The 27,961-nt window shown below is 54.3% G+C and overlaps 3 protein-coding genes across 3 annotated transcripts; all 3 read left to right on the top strand.

Annotated features, from left to right (window-relative positions):
* Nucleotides 1-591: 591 nt before the first annotated feature.
* On the top strand, nt 592-7,497 carry LOC131571652 (serine/threonine-protein kinase PAK 1-like). Its single transcript, XM_058824432.1, has 12 exons — nt 592-670; nt 1,612-1,649; nt 2,629-2,688; nt 3,283-3,319; nt 4,005-4,068; nt 4,702-4,750; nt 5,060-5,172; nt 5,431-5,548; nt 6,341-6,440; nt 6,712-6,908; nt 7,006-7,143; nt 7,396-7,497. Exons 1-12 carry the CDS (start codon nt 592-594, stop codon nt 7,495-7,497), a joined length of 1,095 nt encoding a protein of 364 aa, XP_058680415.1.
* A 3,267-nt stretch (nt 7,498-10,764) lies between these two features.
* Nucleotides 10,765-17,664, top strand: LOC131571654 (serine/threonine-protein kinase PAK 3-like). Its single transcript, XM_058824433.1, has 11 exons — nt 10,765-10,843; nt 12,661-12,758; nt 13,456-13,492; nt 14,178-14,241; nt 14,875-14,923; nt 15,233-15,345; nt 15,604-15,721; nt 16,511-16,610; nt 16,882-17,078; nt 17,176-17,313; nt 17,563-17,664. The coding sequence occupies exons 1-11, from the start codon at nt 10,765-10,767 to the stop codon at nt 17,662-17,664; spliced, it is 1,095 nt and encodes a 364-aa protein (XP_058680416.1).
* Nucleotides 17,665-20,939: 3,275 nt separating this feature from the next.
* On the top strand, nt 20,940-27,839 carry LOC131571655 (serine/threonine-protein kinase PAK 3-like). Its single transcript, XM_058824434.1, has 11 exons — nt 20,940-21,018; nt 22,836-22,933; nt 23,631-23,667; nt 24,353-24,416; nt 25,050-25,098; nt 25,408-25,520; nt 25,779-25,896; nt 26,686-26,785; nt 27,057-27,253; nt 27,351-27,488; nt 27,738-27,839. The coding sequence occupies exons 1-11, from the start codon at nt 20,940-20,942 to the stop codon at nt 27,837-27,839; spliced, it is 1,095 nt and encodes a 364-aa protein (XP_058680417.1).
* Nucleotides 27,840-27,961: the final 122 nt, after the last annotated feature.

Here is a 27,961-nt window from a genome sequence, read left to right on the forward strand (position 1 = left end):
GCTGTAAAGCCCCTCCATAGGTCAGCATGCACCCGCGTGCTCCAGGAGCAACTGCAGCCTACAATAGTCCTGGAAATTTATTATCTTTGCTTCGTTTGCCATCTAAATGTCACTGAAGAAGTTAGGCTTTTCCAAACCAGCTAGGATGCCACCTAGAAGAAGCAGACTTGCTTTCAGTCAAAGCTTTTGGGACCAAGAGTCATGTTTGCTTGCATTGCTTGGATGCCGCTTGGATTGGTGCATTTTCTGAGTTCCCCTGGCATGCCTTGAGCACTGCCTTTGTGAGTGAGGAGAATTTCCCAGGCTTTTCTTTTGCATCAGCTGTACACAAGGTTGTCTTGCTGGGCACAAGAAAGCCACAGAGCAGCTGCCATTGTGAGGTCAAGCCAGAGGTGCCACGTCACAGTGCTGTCAGCACAGCGTTGTCCCGGTGCGCGCCAGGCCTGGTCGTCCAGAGCAGCTCTTCCGCTGGCTCCCTGCAGGAGGATCCTTGTGCTCAAGGAGCTCTCAGCAGACGGCCTGCACCCCGAGAGGAGTCTTGGCTTTCCCTTGGCTGGCACTCAGCGTGCAAACGCGCACAGCACTGCCAAAATGATTGGGCAAGTCTGTGCCGCCGTTTGCACCATCTTTTCTGTTGTCTATTCTGGCTACTACCTGACCCAGCTGACTCGTAAGTAAAGGTTTCTCCTGGGGCTGGCATTGCCCGACTTTTGCTTGGCTCTGCTCTTTATGCCGCAGCAGTGGCCCAGTTTCTTTGGGAACAGAATGGCCGTGAAGGTGCCACTGCTTTGGTCAATGTCCTGCCAGCAGCATCAGCTACAAAGGGGGCATCTGTACTGGGTAGCGCGTGCAGACTATTTGCCATGCAACCTGCAGCGGTTGCCTTCCCTCCCCGGGAGAGTGCGCGGCAGCGGAGTCTGTCATTTCCTCAGCTTGCTGCTTCAAGCAAGACAAGCTGCAAATTGCAGACTCTGAGGGCAGATCCTCAGAAGTATTTCTACCAACTCAGTGGTTCTCTCCAGGAGTGAAGGAAAGCACCTTTTGCTCCATATTCTACCCCTTAGAGGCCTTGGCTGCATGACTTGAGCCTTTGATGCTGTGCCAAGACTGCGATTGCCTTGGCCATGCAGCACAAACTCCAGTGCAGGGAGGGTTTGCTGCTGAGCCCAGCAGCTGTTCCTGGGCTGCTTCAGCAGGGAGCTGCCACAGGGAAGGGACCCTTTGTGGAAGCTTTGCTGGGCTATCATCTTCAGCCAAGGGATGGGAATTAGGGCGTGCAATTTAAAAGAATGTATATGGAAAATGCAGGAAAGGGAAGAGGGAAATGTAGCTTGAGCTGTTAGGCACAAGAGAAGCTCAAAGTTTTGAAGAGCAGCGGGCATTTCCAGCACCGTCTTCCTATTTCTCTCTTGGCAAAAGAGGCCCAAATGTAGCCAGAGGCTCCTCTAGCGTCCTTCTTGTTCTCTTGCTTGCTGTGGGAAAGAGCTGTTGCTCCTGGAGGCATGTTGGGAAAGGGAAATGCTCTGTGTTGGGACTGCCTTGTGCTGTGGGAGTGGCCAGCACAGGCACTTTTCTAAGGGCCTCTGGTTCCTTTTGCCTTGCTGGCTGCAGGTCACCTGACACGCGGATGGAGACAAGCCTGTCCTTTGGTGAGTGGCAAAGGAAGCTGAGACGTTGCTGGCGTGTGAGAATTGTGCAGCAATTCTGCCAGCTTGGCCTGTTGCAGCCGAGTGTGGAGTGCCGGCGTGGGAGGCTGAAGGAAAGGCCAGCTGCCCGGTGGCATCAGCAGTAGCAAAGGGAGCACTGGCTGTTTGCTGATTTTCCAGTGAAAAGCCTTTCAAGAGATGAAAGGCAAAAGGGACAGCTCCAAGGCATCTTGCTGCTTCTAGGCAGCAGGGAAGCTCAAATGCACAGCAAGATGGAGTAGCAGCTCGTTCAGCCAGCTTCCTCGGCTTTGCGTGACTCAGAGGCCCACTTGTATCAAAGTCTATGATTTGCCCTTCTTCTGGGTGCTTTCCCAGCTCAATAGAAAGCAGCTCCTAAGGCACTGGCTTTTGCCCATCTCTCTCACTTCTGTCTGCCTGCAGGGCACAACAGCAGGGTCAGCAGCTCCTCTGGCTGCCTCTGTCATTGAGGAAGAGGATGAAGAGGAGCAAAGGAAGATGAAACCTTCAGCCGCTGTCCCTTCACAGCCTGAACTTGCAGAGCCAGTAAGTGACAGCTGAGCTTGGCACTGCCTTTGGCGCACGGCCAGGCTACCCGTTTTGGAGCAGCCCTTGTTGCTCGTGGCTGAAGATGCTGGCAGCCGTGTGCCTGCTGTGACGTAGTGCGGCTTCAGGCAAGCTGGGGAGCCCTGGCCAATGGGTTCTGAAGTTTGACATTGAAGCTGGGATGCTGAGAGGGCGCCAGAGTGTCTCTTGGGATCAGACAGGAGGCAGCATTGAGTGACTCTCAGTGCAGGAGTCAGCCCCTTGTGCCCGTTGTCAGTGCAGGCTGCCTGTGGTCAGCGGACAGCGCGGCCCAAATACGCAGTTGACAGCCTTGCAGGGTACCTGGCAGACACTGGCCCCTGGAAGGGACCTGCTGTCTCCGTGGACTAATTAGCTTCAGGCTGTGCTTCACTTCCAGCCGGTCAGAGCAGTGTTTGGAGAGGAGAATCCTCGGCAGCCCTGCATTGTAAAAGGGCGGGTGGGTCTGGGCAGGGCTGGAAGGCGGCTCCCAAGGGCCGCTCTCTAAAGGCTGCCATAGAGAAGGGAAATCCGTGAAACAGATCAGAGAAGGGACACGCTGCGGGCTTCTGAGCAGACTGTTGCCTGCCAACTCCGGGCTGATTTCATTCCGGCCCAGGAAAAGACAGGAGGAGGAAAGCAGCGAGGCTCTGGGGCCCTGCTCTGATCTCTTTGTGGATTTGGCAGCCCCATCGATACCTTGTTGCCAGTGTCTTGCAGAAAAGCTGAACACGTGGAGCATGGAGGTGGTCGGGAGGGGCTGGATCCAAGTAGCCTTTGGGCTTCTCCCGAAGGTGCCTTTGAGAAGGGGACATGGGAACTGCTCCAGCTGGAGAGGCCTGGCCGTGGCTGGCAGCACCTTCCCAAGGCCTTGCTTTTGCTGTGCGCTTAGTGGGGGGCATGAGTGCCAGCCACCCTTCTGACGGGCAATCCTTTCTTGTCCCAGCGCAAGACAGGCTCTGCCATTCAGCCTGGTGCCGCCGGACCAGCATGGCCTGCAGCAGCCAGCTCAAGCCCCGCTGCCGGCACTTCCTGCAGCAGCGCAGCCCAGCAGCCCGAGATGAGGGAGGAGCAGGGCCTGAAGACACTGAGTACGTCCGTCTGGTGCATTTCTTGTCTGCCAGAGCAGGGTCTTGTGCGAGTGTCTGGGTGTAGGCTGCGCCAGATGCTGGCCCTCAGTCTCAGAGGCACTTAGGCCTCTCTGCAGAAGGTGTTGTACTGCTCTGAGGAAGCGCGGCAGCGCTCAGGGAGTCCCTGCTGCCTGTGAGGGCGGCTGGGCCTGGCTTGGCCCTGCCTGGGCTGCCTTCTGGGCCAAAGACAAAAGCAGAGGTTGTTTCTGCTTGAGCAGAAGGCTGGCACATAGCAAGTGACTATTGCCCAGGGAGCTGTCTGGCCCCAGGTGTTTTCTGGCTCTGGTTCTTACTCCTCCTCCGGCCCAGACACTTTGTGCCCCTGGCAGTGGACCTGCCAGTGATGGTGGGTGTGACTGCGGAGGCAGCAAAGGCCCTTGCTTACCTCTTAGGACCCCCTTCTTAAGGGCTCATCATTTTGGCTTATCGCGTGAGATGCTGCTCTTGAAAGAAATCAAGGCCTTCTTGGAAAGGCCACCTGATGAAAGGTGGAGAAGATGGCCCTCCCACTTGCTGGTCTCAGCAGCTGGAAGCCGCGGGACCGCAAAGGGCCCAGAGCTGCGGGCAGTGGGGCTGCCTTTGGGACGCTCTGGGCAGCGGCGTCTCTGTGTGCGAGTGAGCGCCCTGCACTGCTTTTGTCTTTCAGGGAGCATCGTGAGTCCGGGCCGGCCAACGGGCAAATACACGGCATTTGAGGAACTCGGGCGAGGGTAAGCGTGACGTCAGCTCATTTTACAAAAGTGTGGGCCAGGTCTTTGGCTGGTGCAATATCAAGCGTGAAGTCAGGCAAGCTCCAGTCATGGTCAGGCTCCGGCTTGACCTCGTGTCGCCTGCCTGGACTGCTCGGTCAGAGCAATGCAAAGGCCTCATCAAAGACAAGTTGATGCTGGCAGTGTCTTGCTTGCAGCAGTGAGGAGCAGGAGCTGGGAGAAGCCCTGGCCCTGCAGCTTTGTGGCCTGAAAGAGCACCTTGCCATCCAAGAAAGGTCAGATTGTCAAGGACAGTCTTCTGACTCAAATTGTTCTCCCTTTTTTGACACACACATGCATGCACACCCGCACAAGGAGAGAGTTCCCCTTAGGTTCTGAAATGACCTGGCAGGGTGTGCGCCTTGGAGATTTCCAGCGGCCCTTGGTCTTCATGCTGCACCTTAGTGTTCCCTTGGACAGCCTGCCCCGCATGGCAGAGGGCTCACGGGCTAACATGCTGTTGGCCGAAGAGATGCTGCAGCCAGGCATTTTTTCTAAGGAAGGCGTCCAGGCAGCCTGGGGAGATCTGCTGCCTGGGCTTGCTTTCACTGCCAGAGGGATAAAGGTCTCTTTCTGCTGCTTTGGTCTTTCTAGAGGGTTTGGAGCTGTTTATAAAGCCCTTGACACCAGCAGCGGACAACAGGTAAAGTGCCAAGAGCCCCACGCCATTTTGCAGCTCTGGAGCGCTTTGCCCGCTGCTGTGAGCTGTGCTTGGAGGTTTGGGTGGCAGCTCCATGTCTGCAGCAGGGGCTGTTCCTCTGAAATACAGTCGAGGCTCAGGCGGCAGAATGCATTTGGGATGGCTTTTGGTGCTTCTGCTAAGCTCTGCTGTCTAGTGACAAGGCACTTTGGCCCAGCGTGCTGCCTCATTGCACCAGCACTCGCTCCGTGCTCCTTGTGATCTCGAGCGGGGTGCGTCTTCTCAAGGTACCGGTGGCCAATGTCATTGCAGGTGGCAATCAAGATCATGTCACTCGAGGAGGAGATGTCCGAGGAGCTGGCTGCCAATGAAATCCTGGCCATGAGGGACAACAGGAGTCCCAATATCGTTACCTACTTAGACAGGTTGGCATATTCTGGTGTCAATGTAGCTTTAGCTGGTGCAAGCGCAAAGAGACGATGCCCTTTGGTCGCTGGCAGAGAACAGAGCTGGGGATGATTTCTCTGCGTGTCTCCAGAGCGTGGGAGGAGGTGGAGCTGGTGTTCAACAGTCTCTTGTGGCACCCGTAGCTTGGAGAGCAGCTGCAAAAACCTGTCTCAGGCCCTGGGGTGACTGAGGCTATGCCCATTCTGTTGCTCCATGCCGTGGTTTTCTTCTTTCAGCTACCTGGTGGATGCGGAGCTCTGGCTGGCCATGGAGTTCATGGACGGCGGCACCTTGTTTGATGTGCTGAGGGCAGTGTACCTGGAGGAAGGACAGATAGGCGCTGTCTGTCGGGAGGTGAGGGATCCCGCTTGTGCTTGCCCAAGACTGCCCGGATGCTGCTTGTCAGCTGGAGCTTAAGGAGAGCCGAGATTTCTTGCTCTCACCTTTCTTTTGCTGCTGCTGCTGCTGCTGCTGCTGCTGCTGCTGCTGCTGCTGCTGTCACGCCACACAGGAGAAGAAAGAGCATGGGAAGTGTACTGCCTGCCAGTGCCCTTGCACTCCTCAGACTCTGTTCTTGCACTCTTCCATCCTGTCTGTCCTCTGGCCTTGGTGCTCGCTCACTGGCTCAATTTCTCTTTCTTCCTCTTCTCAGCTTTGCCTGGGAATGTTTGCCTGGAGCCTGTCTGTCTGTCCTACATTGCTTGCCACTGGAAGGCAGCATGCGGGTGGCAGAATTTCAAGCTAAGGGCAAAGAGCTGTCCTCAGCTTCAAAGGCTAGCATTGCAGCCTGCATGGCGATGCATTGTGGAACAGCTCGAAGGTGCTGCTGTCACCAGCAGCTTCCTCTTCTGCTGCCACTAGGCTTCCCCAAAATTCTTTGCCGTGCCGCCTCCCAGCCAAAGGTGGCGCGCTTCCTACCCAAGGCCGGTGGAACTTTTGGGAGCCCAGATGCCTTTGCTTGGAAATCTAGAAAAAACTTCCAAGAGTGTTGAAGCAGCAAGCTCTTCATGGTGACAGCAGCGTGATGTTTTGCCCTGGCTCACAATTTCCTGAGAAAGCCGCCAATCCCCTTGAGCTCTTTCCTTGCGGGTGGGATGAAATCAGATCCTGCAGGTTAACTTTCCCTCCCTCCTTTTTCTCTCTCAGTGCCTGCAAGGACTGCATTTCCTTCATTCCCGCCAAGTCATCCACAGAGACATCAAAAGTTGCAACGTCCTGGTGGGCACGGACGGATCCGTCAAGTTGGGTGGGTATCCCTGCTGGGCTGCAGCATGTCCAGCATATGCCGTGCGCTTGCATTTTGGTGACGGCCACTGGGGCAGAAGGGCGGCTTGGCCAGTGCGTGAATCGTCAGGGTGTTTTTGAAGCGGCCGATGCCTTATTTGCCTGGCTCCAGGCACGTGGAAGGAGAGCTCAGCTGCTTTTTCAGTTAGATTCAGCATGGCCTGGTCAGGGCAATGGTTTTGGCTGCTTTGCCAGTGGTAGCTGGCTTTGACAGGCTTTGTTTTTGTCCTCAGGTGACTTTGGCCTCTGTGCTCAGCTCAGCCCTGAGCACAGCAAGCGCAGCTCCAGCGTCGGCACTCCCAGCTGGATGGCACCGGAGGTGGTGAGAGGAGAAGCCTACGGCCCCAAAGTGGACATCTGGTCCCTGGGGATCATGGGGCTGGAAATGGTGGAAGGGGAAGCTCCTTACCAGCGGGAAGCCCGTCTCCGGGTAAGGTGCAGCTTAGCAAGAGGGCTCTGTGTGGAGAGAGCTGTGTGTGGCTAGCAAAGGAGCAGGTGGAGTGTCCTCTTGCATCCATGTGCTGTAGGCTTTTGAACTGCTAGAAAGGAACGGGCCCCCAAAACTGCAGAACCCCAGGCACCACTCGGCTCTCCTGCGCGACTTCCTCCGCTGCTGCCTGCAGGCAGATGAGGACAGGCGCTGGTCTGCCCAGGAGCTCCTACAGGTAAGAAAAAGCAAAGGGGCAAAAAGCCCTGGCAGCTGAGGACACCTGCAAAGGTGGGAAGGGATGAGGAGGAGGAGGAGTGTGGGCCACGTGGCACAGAAAGCTGCCAGGACAGGAAGGCGCAGGGGGACATGCTGCCCTCAGTGCTCTTTGTGTGTCTTGCTGGTAGCCAGGGAATCCTGCTTGAGCCCGCAGGCTCAAGTGATCCTGGAAAGTAAGAGTTCCTTTCTTTGTTCTTTTTCCTCTGGGCAGCATCCCTTCGTGACCTCAGGCGATCCTGCCTCCAGCCTGGCTGCTCTGATCATCTCAGCCAAGCAAGTGCAGGAAGACTGGAGAGGAGACACCTGCGCCTGAGGAGGCCCTGATGCCCCGCCAGCCAAGAGGAGGGAAAAGGGGATGTGTCATCTTTAGGCAGAGCTTCAGCCATCCCCCGAGGTTGAAGAGGAGCTGTGCCGTAGCTAGGAAACATGATAGTGTAGATATTTGCTCAGTTTAGCTGTTAGGTTAGCTGTTAGGTTAGCTGTTAGGTTAGGTTGGGTTAGGTTAGCATTAGGTTGGATTAGATTAGGTTAGGTTAGGTTAGGTTAGGTTAGGTTAGGTTAGATATGTTGTTAGGTTCAATTTAAAGCTCTGTTGTTTTTCTTTCTGCAAGAGATGAAAATTGAAAAAAATTAGGAACTATAGGGATCAACTTTTAAGGACTATAGAACGTAGACAGCTTGGATAGTAGAGGATTGTTTAGCTTAGGATAGGGTGTTGTTAATTTAGGGAAGCTTTGAAGTAGAAATGAAAGAATTGTCATAATAAGAATTAAGCAGTGAGAGGAAAAGCTGGGCTGCAGCAGAACTGGAGCCTGCAGGCGCTCCAAGCTGTCAGCCTGAGCAGGCCACCTGCAGGACAGAATGATGAAGATGAAGAAGCAGCGAGGGGATACTTTGTTTCAGCCCGAGTGTCAATAAAAGTCGAAAATATCCAGAGTGTTGTAAGACTCCCTTCCTTGCCAGGCTGTAGCTAAGTGGACAGTCCCTTTCAGAGGCCCAAAGAACATAGTGAGGTAAGCAGCTTTGCTTACCTGAAGTGTGGCATGCCTGTGGGAAGCTGAGAGACCTACAGGTAATGAACACCAGGTAATGAGCTGCCATTCAGGACAGCACTAGGAGGCAGATGTGCAGTCCTTTCTGGGCCTCTTGTCTTGATCAGATGTCAGGCTGATCAGCAGCAATCACCATTTTGTTGCCACCCTCCTCTCACTATGTCACCTGTGGGATGGAATGGCATTCTCACAGCGGCAGCATCTGGCATTTCCTCCCTGCTTCTCTTTTCCCCGCTTTTCACCCCAGACCCCCAGGGACCCTCTGGGCCAGCCTCATCCCCTACAGGGGTGTGCAACCACCAGGGCCTCCTGCAGAGCCCCATTCCCACTCTGCTGCCTCCTTGGCCTTTTCCCACCTCTGGGCCAGCCTGCTGTTGCCAGGTGTTGGAAACATGCACACAGCATAGCACACCTGTCATTGAGCAATTTGATGCAGGAGCCCCTGCTGAGCACGGCTCCCCACCCCGGCCCTTTTCCCACCCAGCTGTGGCTCCATTTCGCCTCCATCTGCTGGCATACCCACTGTGAGGGACTGCTCAGGGACTGGATGCTCCTTGAATGTTGCCCACAGGCCTGATTTCCACGCCTCCCCATTCCTCCTACCCCTAAGGCTGCCTCAGCCGTCTGAACACAATTTTTCTTACTCTAATGGCTTCCTGTGCTTTACTTGATACTGTAAGCAGAAGTACACCGTTTTGATTGTCTTTCTTCTAGAATTAATAAAAATAAGTTTGAAGTACTCCTAGATTTTGCCATTGAAAACTTGAGGCAAGTGCACAAAGTAGAGAAGCTTTCTGTGCAGCTTTTCAGTTAATTTGAGGTCCCCTTACTCTTCACTCACTTTCAGCATATCTGTTGATTTTCCTTTGCTCTCATCTTTTAAGCTTCATCCCTTGTCTATCGATCTGCAAAAATAGCCTGTAAACCCAACGCAAATTTACTATCCTTTGTATTTTTCCTCTTCTGGAAAAGCTGAGGCTCGTGTGATCTTCTCCTGTGATCTAGACTTTGATTCCAATCTTGGCTCTGCCGAAGTGCAGAACAAATGTAATTTATTGCCTGCTAGTGTGATCTGCTAGCAAAGGTCACATTTAGAGCTAAGCATGATGCTTCTCTCCCTCCGTTGAATACACATCTTTGTGTCAAGGCCTGGTGACTTCCAGGAGCACCTGGAAGCTACTGCCAAGGACAAAAGTCTCACTCTTGCTGGTTTTGACACTGATTTGTTGGGAGGATTTTGATCTACGTCGACAGTGATCTACAGGAACTGGATCCTTGACACCAAGTGCCTTCAAGCAACATCTCTAAGCAGAGTGGGCAATGAAGTCCAGATACTAATGAGTTGTGGTTTGTTTTAACTCTGTCTAACATATGGTACACTATCCCAAAACATGTTATTTTTGAGTGCTTCAGGCATTGAAAACTTAGGTTTATTCTTGTCAACACTTTTCTTTCCTCTCTTCAGAAATCTGCATGTCCAGCTACTAATTTCTTTCTCAGCTTGTTGAAAAGTTACCAGTCAGACAAGACTTGTTTCTTGACCCAGAGATGGGGCAAGCGTCACCGTTAGGCCGGACGTGGCATACACACGTGATCAGGGTCCAAGAAGAAAAAGGTTTGTTTGTTTTATTCTGCATGTTCTCCAGCTTATACACTCTTAACAAAGCGTGATCTCAAGTCACTAACTACATCACAATAACTTCTTCTATCCATTGGTGCAAAGCAATTAACGTCAATACAACTGGCAAAAGTTTTACAGAAATTTATAAGGCACGTATGCACATCTACTTCGGCACCTAGTCTAGCATACGCAACTTTTCCTGAATCTCTTCTAATGGGTTTCCATGCTGACGGCCTTGTCTTCTTCCTTGCTATGGATACACTCAAAAACCATCAACTGCTATTTCTTCCATGAACTCGGCTTTGCTTGCAGGCCAGCTGTCAAGCCCCTCCATAGGTCAGCATGCACCCGCGTGCTCAAGGAGCAACTGCAGCCTACAATAGTCCTGGAAATTTATTATCTTTGCTTCGTTTGCCATCTAAATGTCACTGAAGAAGTTAGGCTTTTCCAAACCAGCTAGGATGCCACCTAGAAGAAGCAGACTTGCTTTCAGTCAAAGCTTTTGGGACCAAGAGTCATGTTTGCTTGCATTGCTTGGATGCCGCTTGGATTGGCGCATTTTCTGAGTTCCCCTGGCATGCCTTGAGCACTGCCTTTGTGAGTGAGGAGAATTTCCCAGGCTTTTCTTTTGCATCAGCTGTACACAAGGTTGTCTTGCTGGGCACAAGAAAGCCACAGAGCAGCTGCCATTGTGAGGTCAAGCCAGAGGTGCCACGTCACAGTGCTGTCAGCACAGCGTTGTCCCGGTGCGCGCCAGGCCTGGTCGTCCAGAGCAGCTCTTCCGCTGGCTCCCTGCAGGAGGATCCTTGTGCTCAAGGAGCTCTCAGCAGACGGCCTGCACCCCGAGAGGAGTCTTGGCTTTCCCTTGGCTGGCACTCAGCGTGCAAACGCGCACAGCACTGCCAAAATGATTGGGCAAGTCTGTGCCGCCGTTTGCACCATCTTTTCTGTTGTCTATTCTGGCTACTACCTGACCCAGCTGACTCGTAAGTAAAGGTTTCTCCTGGGGCTGGCATTGCCCGACTTTTGCTTGGCTCTGCTCTTTATGCCGCAGCAGTGGCCCAGTTTCTTTGGGAACAAAATGGCCGTGAAGGTGCCACCGCTTTGGTCAATGTCCTGCCAGCAGCATCAGCTACAAAGGGGGCATCTGTACTGGGTAGCGCGTGCAGACTATTTGCCATGCAACCTGCAGCGGTTGCCTTCCCTCCCCGGGAGAGTGCGCGGCAGTGGAGTCTGTCATTTCCTCAGCTTGCTGCTTCAAGCAAGACAAGCTGCAAATTGCAGACTCTGAGGGCAGATCCTCAGAAGTATTTCTACCAACTCAGTGGTTCTCTCCAGGAGTGAAGGAAAGCACCTTTTGCTCCATATTCTACCCCTTAAAGGCCTTGGCTGCATGACTTGAGCCTTTGATGCTGTGCCAAGACTGCGATTGCCTTGGCCATGCAGCACAAACTCCAGTGCAGGGAGGGTTTGCTGCTGAGCCCAGCAGCTGTTCCTGGGCTGCTTCAGCAGGGAGCTGCCACAGGGAAGGGACCCTTTGTGGAAGCTTTGCTGGGCTATCATCTTCAGCCAAGGGATGGGAATTAGGGCATGCAATTTAAAAGAATGTATATGGAAAATGCAGGAAAGAGAAGAGGGAAATGTAGCTTGAGCTGTTAGGCACAAGAGAAGCTCAAAGTTTTGAAGAGCAGCGGGCATTTCCAGCACCGCCTTCCTATTTCTCTCTTGGCAAAAGAGGCCCAAATGTAGCCAGAGGCTCCTCTAGCGTCCTTCTTGTTCTCTTGCTTGCTGTGGGAAAGAGCTGTTGCTCCTGGAGGCATGTTGGGAAAGGGAAATGCTCTGTGTTGGGACTGCCTTGTGCTGTGGGAGTGGCCAGCACAGGCACTTTTCTAAGGGCCTCTGGTTCCTTTTGCCTTGCTGGCTGCAGGTCACCTGACACACGGATGGAGACAAGCCTGTCCTTTGGTGAGTGGCAAAGGAAGCTGAGACGTTGCTGGCGTGTGAGAATTGTGCAGCAATTCTGCCAGCTTGGCCTGTTGCAGCCGAGTGTGGAGTGCCGGCGTGGGAGGCTGAAGGAAAGGCCAGCTGCCCGGTGGCATCAGCAGTAGCAAAGGGAGCACTGGCTGTTTGCTGATTTTCCAGTGAAAAGCCTTTCAAGAGATGAAAGGCAAAAGGGACAGCTCCAAGGCATCTTGCTGCTTCTAGGCAGCAGGGAAGCTCAAATGCACAGCAAGATGGAGTAGCAGCTCGTTCAGCCAGCTTCCTCGGCTTTGCGTGACTCAGAGGCCCACTTGTATCAAAGTCTATGATTTGCCCTTCTTCTGGGTGCTTTCCCAGCTCAATAGAAAGCAGCTCCTAAGGCACTGGCTTTTGCCCATCTCTCTCACTTCTGTCTGCCTGCAGGGCACAACAGCAGGGTCAGCAGCTCCTCTGGCTGCCTCTGTCATTGAGGAAGAGGATGAAGAGGAGCAAAGGAAGATGAAGCCTTCAGCCGCTGTCCCTTCACAGCCTGAACTTGCAGAGCCAGTAAGTGACAGCTGAGCTTGGCACTGCCTTTGGCGCACGGCCAGGCTACCCGTTTTGGAGCAGCCCTTGTTGCTCGTGGCTGAAGATGCTGGCAGCCGTGTGCCTGCTGTGACGTAGTGCGGCTTCAGGCAAGCTGGGGAGCCCTGGCCAATGGGTTCTGAAGTTTGACATTGAAGCTGGGATGCTGAGAGGGCGCCAGAGTGTCTCTTGGGATCAGACAGGAGGCAGCATTGAGTGACTCTCAGTGCAGGAGTCAGCCCCTTGTGCCCGTTGTCAGTGCAGGCTGCCTGTGGTCAGCGGACAGCGCGGCCCAAATACGCAGTTGACAGCCTTGCAGGGTACCTGGCAGACACTGGCCCCTGGAAGGGACCTGCTGTCTCCGTGGACTAATTAGCTTCAGGCTGTGCTTCACTTCCAGCCGGTCAGAGCAGAGTTTGGAGAGGAGAATCCTCGGCAGCCCTGCATTGTAAAAGGGCGGGTGGGTCTGGGCAGGGCTGGAAGGCGGCTCCCAAGGGCCGCTCTCTAAAGGCTGCCATAGAGAAGGGAAATCCGTGAAACAGATCAGAGAAGGGACACGCTGCGGGCTTCTGAGCAGACTGTTGCCTGCCAACTCCGGGCTGATTTCATTCCGGCCCAGGAAAAGACAGGAGGAGGAAAGCAGCGAGGCTCTGGGGCCCTGCTCTGATCTCTTTGTGGATTTGGCAGCCCCATCGATACCTTGTTGCCAGTGTCTTGCAGAAAAGCTGAACACGTGGAGCATGGAGGTGGTCGGGAGGGGCTGGATCCAAGTAGCCTTTGGGCTTCTCCCGAAGGTGCCTTTGAGAAGGGGACATGGGAACTGCTCCAGCTGGAGAGGCCTGGCCGTGGCTGGCAGCACCTTCCCAAGGCCTTGCTTTTGCTGTGCGCTTAGTGGGGGGCATGAGTGCCAGCCACCCTTCTGACGGGCAATCCTTTCTTGTCCCAGCGCAAGACAGGCTCTGCCATTCAGCCTGGTGCCGCCGGACCAGCATGGCCTGCAGCAGCCAGCTCAAGCCCCGCTGCCGGCACTTCCTGCAGCAGCGCAGCCCAGCAGCCCGAGATGAGGGAGGAGCAGGGCCTGAAGACACTGAGTACGTCCGTCTGGTGCATTTCTTGTCTGCCAGAGCAGGGTCTTGTGCGAGTGTCTGGGTATAGGCTGCGCCAGATGCTGGCCCTCAGTCTCAGAGGCACTTAGGCCTCTCTGCAGAAGGTGTTGTACTGCTCTGAGGAAGCGCGGCAGCGCTCAGGGAGTCCCTGCTGCCTGTGAGGGCGGCTGGGCCTGGCTTGGCCCTGCCTGGGCTGCCTTCTGGGCCAAAGACAAAAGCAGAGGTTGTTTCTGCTTGAGCAGAAGGCTGGCACATAGCAAGTGACTATTGCCCAGGGAGCTGTCTGGCCCCAGGTGTTTTCTGGCTCTGGTTCTTACTCCTCCTCCGGCCCAGACACTTTGTGCCCCTGGCAGTGGACCTGCCAGTGATGGTGGGTGTGACTGCGGAGGCAGCAAAGGCCCTTGCTTACCTCTTAGGACCCCCTTCTTAAGGGCTCATCATTTTGGCTTATCGCGTGAGATGCTGCTCTTGAAAGAAATCAAGGCCTTCTTGGAAAGGCCACCTGATGAAAGGTGGAGAAGATGGCCCTCCCACTTGCTGGTCTCAGCAGCTGGAAGCCGCGGGACCGCAAAGGGCCCAGAGCTGCGGGCAGTGGGGCTGCCTTTGGGACGCTCTGGGCAGCGGCGTCTCTGTGTGCGAGTGAGCGCCCTGCACTGCTTTTGTCTTTCAGGGAGCATCGTGAGTCCGGGCCGGCCAACGGGCAAATACACGGCATTTGAGGAACTCGGGCGAGGGTAAGCGTGACGTCAGCTCATTTTACAAAAGTGTGGGCCAGGTCTTTGGCTGGTGCAATATCAAGCGTGAAGTCAGGCAAGCTCCAGTCATGGTCAGGCTCCGGCTTGACCTCGTGTCGCCTGCCTGGACTGCTCGGTCAGAGCAATGCAAAGGCCTCATCAAAGACAAGTTGATGCTGGCAGTGTCTTGCTTGCAGCAGTGAGGAGCAGGAGCTGGGAGAAGCCCTGGCCCTGCAGCTTTGTGGCCTGAAAGAGCACCTTGCCATCCAAGAAAGGTCAGATTGTCAAGGACAGTCTTCTGACTCAAATTGTTCTCCCTTTTTTGACACACACATGCATGCACACCCGCACAAGGAGAGAGTTCCCCTTAGGTTCTGAAATGACCTGGCAGGGTGTGCGCCTTGGAGATTTCCAGCGGCCCTTGGTCTTCATGCTGCACCTTAGTGTTCCCTTGGACAGCCTGCCCCGCATGGCAGAGGGCTCACGGGCTAACATGCTGTTGGCCGAAGAGATGCTGCAGCCAGGCATTTTTTCTAAGGAAGGCGTCCAGGCAGCCTGGGGAGATCTGCTGCCTGGGCTTGCTTTCACTGCCAGAGGGATAAAGGTCTCTTTCTGCTGCTTTGGTCTTTCTAGAGGGTTTGGAGCTGTTTATAAAGCCCTTGACACCAGCAGCGGACAACAGGTAAAGTGCCAAGAGCCCCACGCCATTTTGCAGCTCTGGAGCGCTTTGCCCGCTGCTGTGAGCTGTGCTTGGAGGTTTGGGTGGCAGCTCCATGTCTGCAGCAGGGGCTGTTCCTCTGAAATACAGTCGAGGCTCAGGCGGCAGAATGCATTTGGGATGGCTTTTGGTGCTTCTGCTAAGCTCTGCTGTCTAGTGACAAGGCACTTTGGCCCAGCGTGCTGCCTCATTGCACCAGCACTCGCTCCGTGCTCCTTGTGATCTCGAGCGGGGTGCGTCTTCTCAAGGTACCGGTGGCCAATGTCATTGCAGGTGGCAATCAAGATCATGTCACTCGAGGAGGAGATGTCCGAGGAGCTGGCTGCCAATGAAATCCTGGCCATGAGGGACAACAGGAGTCCCAATATCGTTACCTACTTAGACAGGTTGGCATATTCTGGTGTCAATGTAGCTTTAGCTGGTGCAAGCGCAAAGAGACGATGCCCTTTGGTCGCTGGCAGAGAACAGAGCTGGGGATGATTTCTCTGCGTGTGTCCAGAGCGTGGGAGGAGGTGGAGCTGGTGTTCAACAGTCTCTTGTGGCACCCGTAGCTTGGAGAGCAGCTGCAAAAACCTGTCTCAGGCCCTGGGGTGACTGAGGCTATGCCCATTCTGTTGCTCCATGCCGTGGTTTTCTTCTTTCAGCTACCTGGTGGATGCGGAGCTCTGGCTGGCCATGGAGTTCATGGACGGCGGCACCTTGTTTGATGTGCTGAGGGCAGTGTACCTGGAGGAAGGACAGATAGGCGCTGTCTGTCGGGAGGTGAGGGATCCCGCTTGTGCTTGCCCAAGACTGCCCGGATGCTGCTTGTCAGCTGGAGCTTAAGGAGAGCCGAGATTTCTTGCTCTCACCTTTCTTTTGCTGCTGCTGCTGCTGCTGCTGCTGCTGCTGCTGCTGCTGCTGTCACGCCACACAGGAGAAGAAAGAGCATGGGAAGTGTACTGCCTGCCAGTGCCCTTGCACTCCTCAGGCTCTGTTCTTGCACTCTTCCATCCTGTCTGTCCTCTGGCCTTGGTGCTCGCTCACTGGCTCAATTTCTCTTTCTTCCTCTTCTCAGCTTTGCCTGGGAATGTTTGCCTGGAGCCTGTCTGTCTGTCCTACATTGCTTGCCACTGGAAGGCAGCATGCGGGTGGCAGAATTTCAAGCTAAGGGCAAAGAGCTGTCCTCAGCTTCAAAGGCTAGCATTGCAGCCTGCATGGCGATGCATTGTGGAACAGCTCGAAGGTGCTGCTGTCACCAGCAGCTTCCTCTTCTGCTGCCACTAGGCTTCCCCAAAATTCTTTGCCGTGCCGCCTCCCAGCCAAAGGTGGCGCGCTTCCTACCCAAGGCCGGTGGAACTTTTGGGAGCCCAGATGCCTTTGCTTGGAAATCTAGAAAAAACTTCCAAGAGTGTTGAAGCAGCAAGCTCTTCATGGTGACAGCAGCGTGATGTTTTGCCCTGGCTCACAATTTCCTGAGAAAGCCGCCAATCCCCTTGAGCTCTTTCCTTGCGGGTGGGATGAAATCAGATCCTGCAGGTTAACTTTCCCTCCCTCCTTTTTCTCTCTCAGTGCCTGCAAGGACTGCATTTCCTTCATTCCCGCCAAGTCATCCACAGAGACATCAAAAGTTGCAACGTCCTGGTGGGCACGGACGGATCCGTCAAGTTGGGTGGGTATCCCTGCTGGGCTGCAGCATGTCCAGCATATGCCGTGTGCTTGCATTTTGGTGACGGCCACTGGGGCAGAAGGGCGGCTTGGCCAGTGCGTGAATCGTCAGGGTGTTTTTGAAGCGGCCGATGCCTTATTTGCCTGGCTCCAGGCACGTGGAAGGAGAGCTCAGCTGCTTTTTCAGTTAGATTCAGCATGGCCTGGTCAGGGCAATGGTTTTGGCTGCTTTGCCAGTGGTAGCTGGCTTTGACAGGCTTTGTTTTTGTCCTCAGGTGACTTTGGCCTCTGTGCTCAGCTCAGCCCTGAGCACAGCAAGCGCAGCTCCAGCGTCGGCACTCCCAGCTGGATGGCACCGGAGGTGGTGAGAGGAGAAGCCTACGGCCCCAAAGTGGACATCTGGTCCCTGGGGATCATGGGGCTGGAAATGGTGGAAGGGGAAGCTCCTTACCAGCGGGAAGCCCGTCTCCGGGTAAGGTGCAGCTTAGCAAGAGGGCTCTGTGTGGAGAGAGCTGTGTGTGGCTAGCAAAGGAGCAGGTGGAGTGTCCTCTTGCATCCATGTGCTGTAGGCTTTTGAACTGCTAGAAAGGAACGGGCCCCCAAAACTGCAGAACCCCAGGCACCACTCGGCTCTCCTGCGCGACTTCCTCCGCTGCTGCCTGCAGGCAGATGAGGACAGGCGCTGGTCTGCCCAGGAGCTCCTACAGGTAAGAAAAAGCAAAGGGGCAAAAAGCCCTGGCAGCTGAGGACACCTGCATGAAGGGATGAGGAGGAGGAGGAGGAGTGTGGGCCACGTGGCACAGAAAGCTGCCAGGACAGGAAGGCGCAGGGGGACATGCTGCCCTCAGTGCTCTTTGTGTGTCTTGCTGGTAGCCAGGGAATCCTGCTTGAGCCCGCAGGCTCAAGTGATCCTGGAAAGTAAGAGTTCCTTTCTTTGTTCTTTTTCCTCTGGGCAGCATCCCTTCGTGACCTCAGGCGATCCTGCCTCCAGCCTGGCTGCTCTGATCATCTCAGCCAAGCAAGTGCAGGAAGACTGGAGAGGAGACACCTGCGCCTGAGGAGGCCCTGATGCCCCGCCAGCCAAGAGGAGGGAAAAGGGGATGTGTCATCTTTAGGCAGAGCTTCAGCCATCCCCCGAGGTTGAAGAGGAGCTGTGCCGTAGCTAGGAAACATGATAGTGTAGATATTTGCTCAGTTTAGCTGTTAGGTTAGCTGTTAGGTTAGGTTGGGTTAGGTTAGCATTAGGTTGGATTAGATTAGGTTAGGTTAGGTTAGGTTAGGTTAGGTTAGGTTAGGTTAGGTTAGGTTAGGTTAGATATGTTGTTAGGTTCAATTTAAAGCTCTGTTGTTTTTCTTTCTGCAAGAGATGAAAATTGAAAAAAATTAGGAACTATAGGGATCAACTTTTAAGGACTATAGAACGTAGACAGCTTGGATAGTAGAGGATTGTTTAGCTTAGGATAGGGTGTTGTTAATTTAGGGAAGCTTTGAAGTAGAAATGAAAGAATTGTCATAATAAGAATTAAGCAGTGAGAGGAAAAGCTGGGCTGCAGCAGAACTGGAGCCTGCAGGCGCTCCAAGCTGTCAGCCTGAGCAGGCCACCTGCAGGACAGAATGATGAAGATGAAGAAGCAGCGAGGGGATACTTTGTTTCAGCCCGAGTGTCAATAAAAGTCGAAAATATCCAGAGTGTTGTAAGACTCCCTTCCTTGCCAGGCTGTAGCTAAGTGGACAGTCCCTTTCAGAGGCCCAAAGAACATAGTGAGGTAAGCAGCTTTGCTTACCTGAAGTGTGGCATGCCTGTGGGAAGCTGAGAGACCTACAGGTAATGAACACCAGGTAATGAGCTGCCATTCAGGACAGCACTAGGAGGCAGATGTGCAGTCCTTTCTGGGCCTCTTGTCTTGATCAGATGTCAGGCTGATCAGCAGCAATCACCATTTTGTTGCCACCCTCCTCTCACTATGTCACCTGTGGGATGGAATGGCATTCTCACAGCGGCAGCATCTGGCATTTCCTCCCTGCTTCTCTTTTCCCCGCTTTTCACCCCAGACCCCCAGGGACCCTCTGGGCCAGCCTCATCCCCTACAGGGGTGTGCAACCACCAGGGCCTCCTGCAGAGCGCCATTCCCACTCTGCTGCCTCCTTGGCCTTTTCCCACCTCTGGGCCAGCCTGCTGTTGCCAGGTGTTGGAAACATGCACACAGCATAGCACACCTGTCATTGAGCAATTTGATGCAGGAGCCCCTGCTGAGCACGGCTCCCCACCCCGGCCCTTTTCCCACCCAGCTGTGGCTCCATTTCGCCTCCATCTGCTGGCATACCCACTGTGAAGGACTGCTCAGGGACTGGATGCTCCTTGAATGTTGCCCACAGGCCTGATTTCCACGCCTCCCCATTCCTCCTACCCCTAAGGCTGCCTCAGCCGTCTGAACACAATTTTTCTTACTCTAATGGCTTCCTGTGCTTTACTTGATACTGTAAGCAGAAGTACACCGTTTTGATTGTCTTTCTTCTAGAATTAATAAAAATAAGTTTGAAGTACTCCTAGATTTTGCCATTGAAAACTTGAGGCAAGTGCACAAAGTAGAGAAGCTTTCTGTGCAGCTTTTCAGTTAATTTGAGGTCCCCTTACTCTTCACTCACTTTCAGCATATCTGTTGATTTTCCTTTGCTCTCATCTTTTAAGCTTCATCCCTTGTCTATCGATCTGCAAAAATAGCCTGTAAACCCAACGCAAATTTACTATCCTTTGTATTTTTCCTCTTCTGGAAAAGCTGAGGCTCGTGTGATCTTCTCCTGTGATCTAGACTTTGATTCCAATCTTGGCTCTGCCGAAGTGCAGAACAAATGTAATTTATTGCCTGCTAGTGTGATCTGCTAGCAAAGGTCACATTTAGAGCTAAGCATGATGCTTCTCTCCCTCCGTTGAATACACATCTTTGTGTCAAGGCCTGGTGACTTCCAGGAGCACCTGGAAGCTACTGCCAAGGACAAAAGTCTCACTCTTGCTGGTTTTGACACTGATTTGTTGGGAGGATTTTGATCTACGTCGACAGTGATCTACAGGAACTGGATCCTTGACACCAAGTGCCTTCAAGCAACATCTCTAAGCAGAGTGGGCAATGAAGTCCAGATACTAATGAGTTGTGGTTTGTTTTAACTCTGTCTAACATATGGTACACTATCCCAAAACATGTTATTTTTGAGTGCTTCAGGCATTGAAAACTTAGGTTTATTCTTGTCAACACTTTTCTTTCCTCTCTTCAGAAATCTGCATGTCCAGCTACTAATTTCTTTCTCAGCTTGTTGAAAAGTTACCAGTCAGACAAGACTTGTTTCTTGACCCAGAGATGGGGCAAGCGTCACCGTTAGGCCGGACGTGGCATACACACGTGATCAGGGTCCAAGAAGAAAAAGGTTTGTTTGTTTTATTCTGCATGTTCTCCAGCTTATACACTCTTAACAAAGCGTGATCTCAAGTCACTAACTACATCACAATAACTTCTTCTATCCATTGGTGCAAAGCAATTAACGTCAATACAACTGGCAAAAGTTTTACAGAAATTTATAAGGCACGTATGCACATCTACTTCGGCACCTAGTCTAGCATACGCAACTTTTCCTGAATCTCTTCTAATGGGTTTCCATGCTGACGGCCTTGTCTTCTTCCTTGCTATGGATACACTCAAAAACCATCAACTGCTATTTCTTCCATGAACTCGGCTTTGCTTGCAGGCCAGCTGTCAAGCCCCTCCATAGGTCAGCATGCACCCGCGTGCTCAAGGAGCAACTGCAGCCTACAATAGTCCTGGAAATTTATTATCTTTGCTTCGTTTGCCATCTAAATGTCACTGAAGAAGTTAGGCTTTTCCAAACCAGCTAGGATGCCACCTAGAAGAAGCAGACTTGCTTTCAGTCAAAGCTTTTGGGACCAAGAGTCATGTTTGCTTGCATTGCTTGGATGCCGCTTGGATTGGCGCATTTTCTGAGTTCCCCTGGCATGCCTTGAGCACTGCCTTTGTGAGTGAGGAGAATTTCCCAGGCTTTTCTTTTGCATCAGCTGTACACAAGGTTGTCTTGCTGGGCACAAGAAAGCCACAGAGCAGCTGCCATTGTGAGGTCAAGCCAGAGGTGCCACGTCACAGTGCTGTCAGCACAGCGTTGTCCCGGTGCGCGCCAGGCCTGGTCGTCCAGAGCAGCTCTTCCGCTGGCTCCCTGCAGGAGGATCCTTGTGCTCAAGGAGCTCTCAGCAGACGGCCTGCACCCCGAGAGGAGTCTTGGCTTTCCCTTGGCTGGCACTCAGCGTGCAAACGCGCACAGCACTGCCAAAATGATTGGGCAAGTCTGTGCCGCCGTTTGCACCATCTTTTCTGTTGTCTATTCTGGCTACTACCTGACCCAGCTGACTCGTAAGTAAAGGTTTCTCCTGGGGCTGGCATTGCCCGACTTTTGCTTGGCTCTGCTCTTTATGCCGCAGCAGTGGCCCAGTTTCTTTGGGAACAAAATGGCCGTGAAGGTGCCACCGCTTTGGTCAATGTCCTGCCAGCAGCATCAGCTACAAAGGGGGCATCTGTACTGGGTAGCGCGTGCAGACTATTTGCCATGCAACCTGCAGCGGTTGCCTTCCCTCCCCGGGAGAGTGCGCGGCAGCGGAGTCTGTCATTTCCTCAGCTTGCTGCTTCAAGCAAGACAAGCTGCAAATTGCAGACTCTGAGGGCAGATCCTCAGAAGTATTTCTACCAACTCAGTGGTTCTCTCCAGGAGTGAAGGAAAGCACCTTTTGCTCCATATTCTACCCCTTAAAGGCCTTGGCTGCATGACTTGAGCCTTTGATGCTGTGCCAAGACTGCGATTGCCTTGGCCATGCAGCACAAACTCCAGTGCAGGGAGGGTTTGCTGCTGAGCCCAGCAGCTGTTCCTGGGCTGCTTCAGCAGGGAGCTGCCACAGGGAAGGGACCCTTTGTGGAAGCTTTGCTGGGCTATCATCTTCAGCCAAGGGATGGGAATTAGGGCATGCAATTTAAAAGAATGTATATGGAAAATGCAGGAAAGAGAAGAGGGAAATGTAGCTTGAGCTGTTAGGCACAAGAGAAGCTCAAAGTTTTGAAGAGCAGCGGGCATTTCCAGCACCGCCTTCCTATTTCTCTCTTGGCAAAAGAGGCCCAAATGTAGCCAGAGGCTCCTCTAGCGTCCTTCTTGTTCTCTTGCTTGCTGTGGGAAAGAGCTGTTGCTCCTGGAGGCATGTTGGGAAAGGGAAATGCTCTGTGTTGGGACTGCCTTGTGCTGTGGGAGTGGCCAGCACAGGCACTTTTCTAAGGGCCTCTGGTTCCTTTTGCCTTGCTGGCTGCAGGTCACCTGACACACGGATGGAGACAAGCCTGTCCTTTGGTGAGTGGCAAAGGAAGCTGAGACGTTGCTGGCGTGTGAGAATTGTGCAGCAATTCTGCCAGCTTGGCCTGTTGCAGCCGAGTGTGGAGTGCCGGCGTGGGAGGCTGAAGGAAAGGCCAGCTGCCCGGTGGCATCAGCAGTAGCAAAGGGAGCACTGGCTGTTTGCTGATTTTCCAGTGAAAAGCCTTTCAAGAGATGAAAGGCAAAAGGGACAGCTCCAAGGCATCTTGCTGCTTCTAGGCAGCAGGGAAGCTCAAATGCACAGCAAGATGGAGTAGCAGCTCGTTCAGCCAGCTTCCTCGGCTTTGCGTGACTCAGAGGCCCACTTGTATCAAAGTCTATGATTTGCCCTTCTTCTGGGTGCTTTCCCAGCTCAATAGAAAGCAGCTCCTAAGGCACTGGCTTTTGCCCATCTCTCTCACTTCTGTCTGCCTGCAGGGCACAACAGCAGGGTCAGCAGCTCCTCTGGCTGCCTCTGTCATTGAGGAAGAGGATGAAGAGGAGCAAAGGAAGATGAAGCCTTCAGCCGCTGTCCCTTCACAGCCTGAACTTGCAGAGCCAGTAAGTGACAGCTGAGCTTGGCACTGCCTTTGGCGCACGGCCAGGCTACCCGTTTTGGAGCAGCCCTTGTTGCTCGTGGCTGAAGATGCTGGCAGCCGTGTGCCTGCTGTGACGTAGTGCGGCTTCAGGCAAGCTGGGGAGCCCTGGCCAATGGGTTCTGAAGTTTGACATTGAAGCTGGGATGCTGAGAGGGCGCCAGAGTGTCTCTTGGGATCAGACAGGAGGCAGCATTGAGTGACTCTCAGTGCAGGAGTCAGCCCCTTGTGCCCGTTGTCAGTGCAGGCTGCCTGTGGTCAGCGGACAGCGCGGCCCAAATACGCAGTTGACAGCCTTGCAGGGTACCTGGCAGACACTGGCCCCTGGAAGGGACCTGCTGTCTCCGTGGACTAATTAGCTTCAGGCTGTGCTTCACTTCCAGCCGGTCAGAGCAGAGTTTGGAGAGGAGAATCCTCGGCAGCCCTGCATTGTAAAAGGGCGGGTGGGTCTGGGCAGGGCTGGAAGGCGGCTCCCAAGGGCCGCTCTCTAAAGGCTGCCATAGAGAAGGGAAATCCGTGAAACAGATCAGAGAAGGGACACGCTGCGGGCTTCTGAGCAGACTGTTGCCTGCCAACTCCGGGCTGATTTCATTCCGGCCCAGGAAAAGACAGGAGGAGGAAAGCAGCGAGGCTCTGGGGCCCTGCTCTGATCTCTTTGTGGATTTGGCAGCCCCATCGATACCTTGTTGCCAGTGTCTTGCAGAAAAGCTGAACACGTGGAGCATGGAGGTGGTCGGGAGGGGCTGGATCCAAGTAGCCTTTGGGCTTCTCCCGAAGGTGCCTTTGAGAAGGGGACATGGGAACTGCTCCAGCTGGAGAGGCCTGGCCGTGGCTGGCAGCACCTTCCCAAGGCCTTGCTTTTGCTGTGCGCTTAGTGGGGGGCATGAGTGCCAGCCACCCTTCTGACGGGCAATCCTTTCTTGTCCCAGCGCAAGACAGGCTCTGCCATTCAGCCTGGTGCCGCCGGACCAGCATGGCCTGCAGCAGCCAGCTCAAGCCCCGCTGCCGGCACTTCCTGCAGCAGCGCAGCCCAGCAGCCCGAGATGAGGGAGGAGCAGGGCCTGAAGACACTGAGTACGTCCGTCTGGTGCATTTCTTGTCTGCCAGAGCAGGGTCTTGTGCGAGTGTCTGGGTATAGGCTGCGCCAGATGCTGGCCCTCAGTCTCAGAGGCACTTAGGCCTCTCTGCAGAAGGTGTTGTACTGCTCTGAGGAAGCGCGGCAGCGCTCAGGGAGTCCCTGCTGCCTGTGAGGGCGGCTGGGCCTGGCTTGGCCCTGCCTGGGCTGCCTTCTGGGCCAAAGACAAAAGCAGAGGTTGTTTCTGCTTGAGCAGAAGGCTGGCACATAGCAAGTGACTATTGCCCAGGGAGCTGTCTGGCCCCAGGTGTTTTCTGGCTCTGGTTCTTACTCCTCCTCCGGCCCAGACACTTTGTGCCCCTGGCAGTGGACCTGCCAGTGATGGTGGGTGTGACTGCGGAGGCAGCAAAGGCCCTTGCTTACCTCTTAGGACCCCCTTCTTAAGGGCTCATCATTTTGGCTTATCGCGTGAGATGCTGCTCTTGAAAGAAATCAAGGCCTTCTTGGAAAGGCCACCTGATGAAAGGTGGAGAAGATGGCCCTCCCACTTGCTGGTCTCAGCAGCTGGAAGCCGCGGGACCGCAAAGGGCCCAGAGCTGCGGGCAGTGGGGCTGCCTTTGGGACGCTCTGGGCAGCGGCGTCTCTGTGTGCGAGTGAGCGCCCTGCACTGCTTTTGTCTTTCAGGGAGCATCGTGAGTCCGGGCCGGCCAACGGGCAAATACACGGCATTTGAGGAACTCGGGCGAGGGTAAGCGTGACGTCAGCTCATTTTACAAAAGTGTGGGCCAGGTCTTTGGCTGGTGCAATATCAAGCGTGAAGTCAGGCAAGCTCCAGTCATGGTCAGGCTCCGGCTTGACCTCGTGTCGCCTGCCTGGACTGCTCGGTCAGAGCAATGCAAAGGCCTCATCAAAGACAAGTTGATGCTGGCAGTGTCTTGCTTGCAGCAGTGAGGAGCAGGAGCTGGGAGAAGCCCTGGCCCTGCAGCTTTGTGGCCTGAAAGAGCACCTTGCCATCCAAGAAAGGTCAGATTGTCAAGGACAGTCTTCTGACTCAAATTGTTCTCCCTTTTTTGACACACACATGCATGCACACCCGCACAAGGAGAGAGTTCCCCTTAGGTTCTGAAATGACCTGGCAGGGTGTGCGCCTTGGAGATTTCCAGCGGCCCTTGGTCTTCATGCTGCACCTTAGTGTTCCCTTGGACAGCCTGCCCCGCATGGCAGAGGGCTCACGGGCTAACATGCTGTTGGCCGAAGAGATGCTGCAGCCAGGCATTTTTTCTAAGGAAGGCGTCCAGGCAGCCTGGGGAGATCTGCTGCCTGGGCTTGCTTTCACTGCCAGAGGGATAAAGGTCTCTTTCTGCTGCTTTGGTCTTTCTAGAGGGTTTGGAGCTGTTTATAAAGCCCTTGACACCAGCAGCGGACAACAGGTAAAGTGCCAAGAGCCCCACGCCATTTTGCAGCTCTGGAGCGCTTTGCCCGCTGCTGTGAGCTGTGCTTGGAGGTTTGGGTGGCAGCTCCATGTCTGCAGCAGGGGCTGTTCCTCTGAAATACAGTCGAGGCTCAGGCGGCAGAATGCATTTGGGATGGCTTTTGGTGCTTCTGCTAAGCTCTGCTGTCTAGTGACAAGGCACTTTGGCCCAGCGTGCTGCCTCATTGCACCAGCACTCGCTCCGTGCTCCTTGTGATCTCGAGCGGGGTGCGTCTTCTCAAGGTACCGGTGGCCAATGTCATTGCAGGTGGCAATCAAGATCATGTCACTCGAGGAGGAGATGTCCGAGGAGCTGGCTGCCAATGAAATCCTGGCCATGAGGGACAACAGGAGTCCCAATATCGTTACCTACTTAGACAGGTTGGCATATTCTGGTGTCAATGTAGCTTTAGCTGGTGCAAGCGCAAAGAGACGATGCCCTTTGGTCGCTGGCAGAGAACAGAGCTGGGGATGATTTCTCTGCGTGTCTCCAGAGCGTGGGAGGAGGTGGAGCTGGTGTTCAACAGTCTCTTGTGGCACCCGTAGCTTGGAGAGCAGCTGCAAAAACCTGTCTCAGGCCCTGGGGTGACTGAGGCTATGCCCATTCTGTTGCTCCATGCCGTGGTTTTCTTCTTTCAGCTACCTGGTGGATGCGGAGCTCTGGCTGGCCATGGAGTTCATGGACGGCGGCACCTTGTTTGATGTGCTGAGGGCAGTGTACCTGGAGGAAGGACAGATAGGCGCTGTCTGTCGGGAGGTGAGGGATCCCGCTTGTGCTTGCCCAAGACTGCCCGGATGCTGCTTGTCAGCTGGAGCTTAAGGAGAGCCGAGATTTCTTGCTCTCACCTTTCTTTTGCTGCTGCTGCTGCTGCTGCTGCTGCTGCTGCTGCTGCTGCTGTCACGCCACACAGGAGAAGAAAGAGCATGGGAAGTGTACTGCCTGCCAGTGCCCTTGCACTCCTCAGGCTCTGTTCTTGCACTCTTCCATCCTGTCTGTCCTCTGGCCTTGGTGCTCGCTCACTGGCTCAATTTCTCTTTCTTCCTCTTCTCAGCTTTGCCTGGGAATGTTTGCCTGGAGCCTGTCTGTCTGTCCTACATTGCTTGCCACTGGAAGGCAGCATGCGGGTGGCAGAATTTCAAGCTAAGGGCAAAGAGCTGTCCTCAGCTTCAAAGGCTAGCATTGCAGCCTGCATGGCGATGCATTGTGGAACAGCTCGAAGGTGCTGCTGTCACCAGCAGCTTCCTCTTCTGCTGCCACTAGGCTTCCCCAAAATTCTTTGCCGTGCCGCCTCCCAGCCAAAGGTGGCGCGCTTCCTACCCAAGGCCGGTGGAACTTTTGGGAGCCCAGATGCCTTTGCTTGGAAATCTAGAAAAAACTTCCAAGAGTGTTGAAGCAGCAAGCTCTTCATGGTGACAGCAGCGTGATGTTTCGCCCTCGCTCACAATTCCCTGAGAAAGCCGCCAATCCCCTTGAGCTCTTTCCTTGCGGGTGGGATGAAATCAGATCCTGCAGGTTAACTTTCCCTCCCTCCTTTTTCTCTCTCAGTGCCTGCAAGGACTGCATTTCCTTCATTCCCGCCAAGTCATCCACAGAGACATCAAAAGTTGCAACGTCCTGGTGGGCACGGACGGATCCGTCAAGTTGGGTGGGTATCCCTGCTGGGCTGCAGCATGTCCAGCATATGCCGTGTGCTTGCATTTTGGTGACGGCCACTGGGGCAGAAGGGCGGCTTGGCCAGTGCGTGAATCGTCAGGGTGTTTTTGAAGCGGCCGATGCCTTATTTGCCTGGCTCCAGGCACGTGGAAGGAGAGCTCAGCTGCTTTTTCAGTTAGATTCAGCATGGCCTGGTCAGGGCAATGGTTTTGGCTGCTTTGCCAGTGGTAGCTGGCTTTGACAGGCTTTGTTTTTGTCCTCAGGTGACTTTGGCCTCTGTGCTCAGCTCAGCCCTGAGCACAGCAAGCGCAGCTCCAGCGTCGGCACTCCCAGCTGGATGGCACCGGAGGTGGTGAGAGGAGAAGCCTACGGCCCCAAAGTGGACATCTGGTCCCTGGGGATCATGGGGCTGGAAATGGTGGAAGGGGAAGCTCCTTACCAGCGGGAAGCCCGTCTCCGGGTAAGGTGCAGCTTAGCAAGAGGGCTCTGTGTGGAGAGAGCTGTGTGTGGCTAGCAAAGGAGCAGGTGGAGTGTCCTCTTGCATCCATGTGCTGTAGGCTTTTGAACTGCTAGAAAGGAACGGGCCCCCAAAACTGCAGAACCCCAGGCACCACTCGGCTCTCCTGCGCGACTTCCTCCGCTGCTGCCTGCAGGCAGATGAGGACAGGCGCTGGTCTGCCCAGGAGCTCCTACAGGTAAGAAAAAGCAAAGGGGCAAAAAGCCCTGGCAGCTGAGGACACCTGCATGAAGGGATGAGGAGGAGGAGGAGGAGTGTGGGCCACGTGGCACAGAAAGCTGCCAGGACAGGAAGGCGCAGGGGGACATGCTGCCCTCAGTGCTCTTTGTGTGTCTTGCTGGTAGCCAGGGAATCCTGCTTGAGCCCGCAGGCTCAAGTGATCCTGGAAAGTAAGAGTTCCTTTCTTTGTTCTTTTTCCTCTGGGCAGCATCCCTTCGTGACCTCAGGCGATCCTGCCTCCAGCCTGGCTGCTCTGATCATCTCAGCCAAGCAAGTGCAGGAAGACTGGAGAGGAGACACCTGCGCCTGAGGAGGCCCTGATGCCCCGCCAGCCAAGAGGAGGGAAAAGGGGATGTGTCATCTTTAGGCAGAGCTTCAGCCATCCCCCGAGGTTGAAGAGGAGCTGTGCCGTAGCTAGGAAACATGATAGTG

This window comes from Ammospiza caudacuta, chromosome Z (genome assembly GCF_027887145.1).
Source record: "Ammospiza caudacuta isolate bAmmCau1 chromosome Z, bAmmCau1.pri, whole genome shotgun sequence".
NCBI classification, from domain to species: Eukaryota; Metazoa; Chordata; class Aves; order Passeriformes; family Passerellidae; genus Ammospiza; species Ammospiza caudacuta.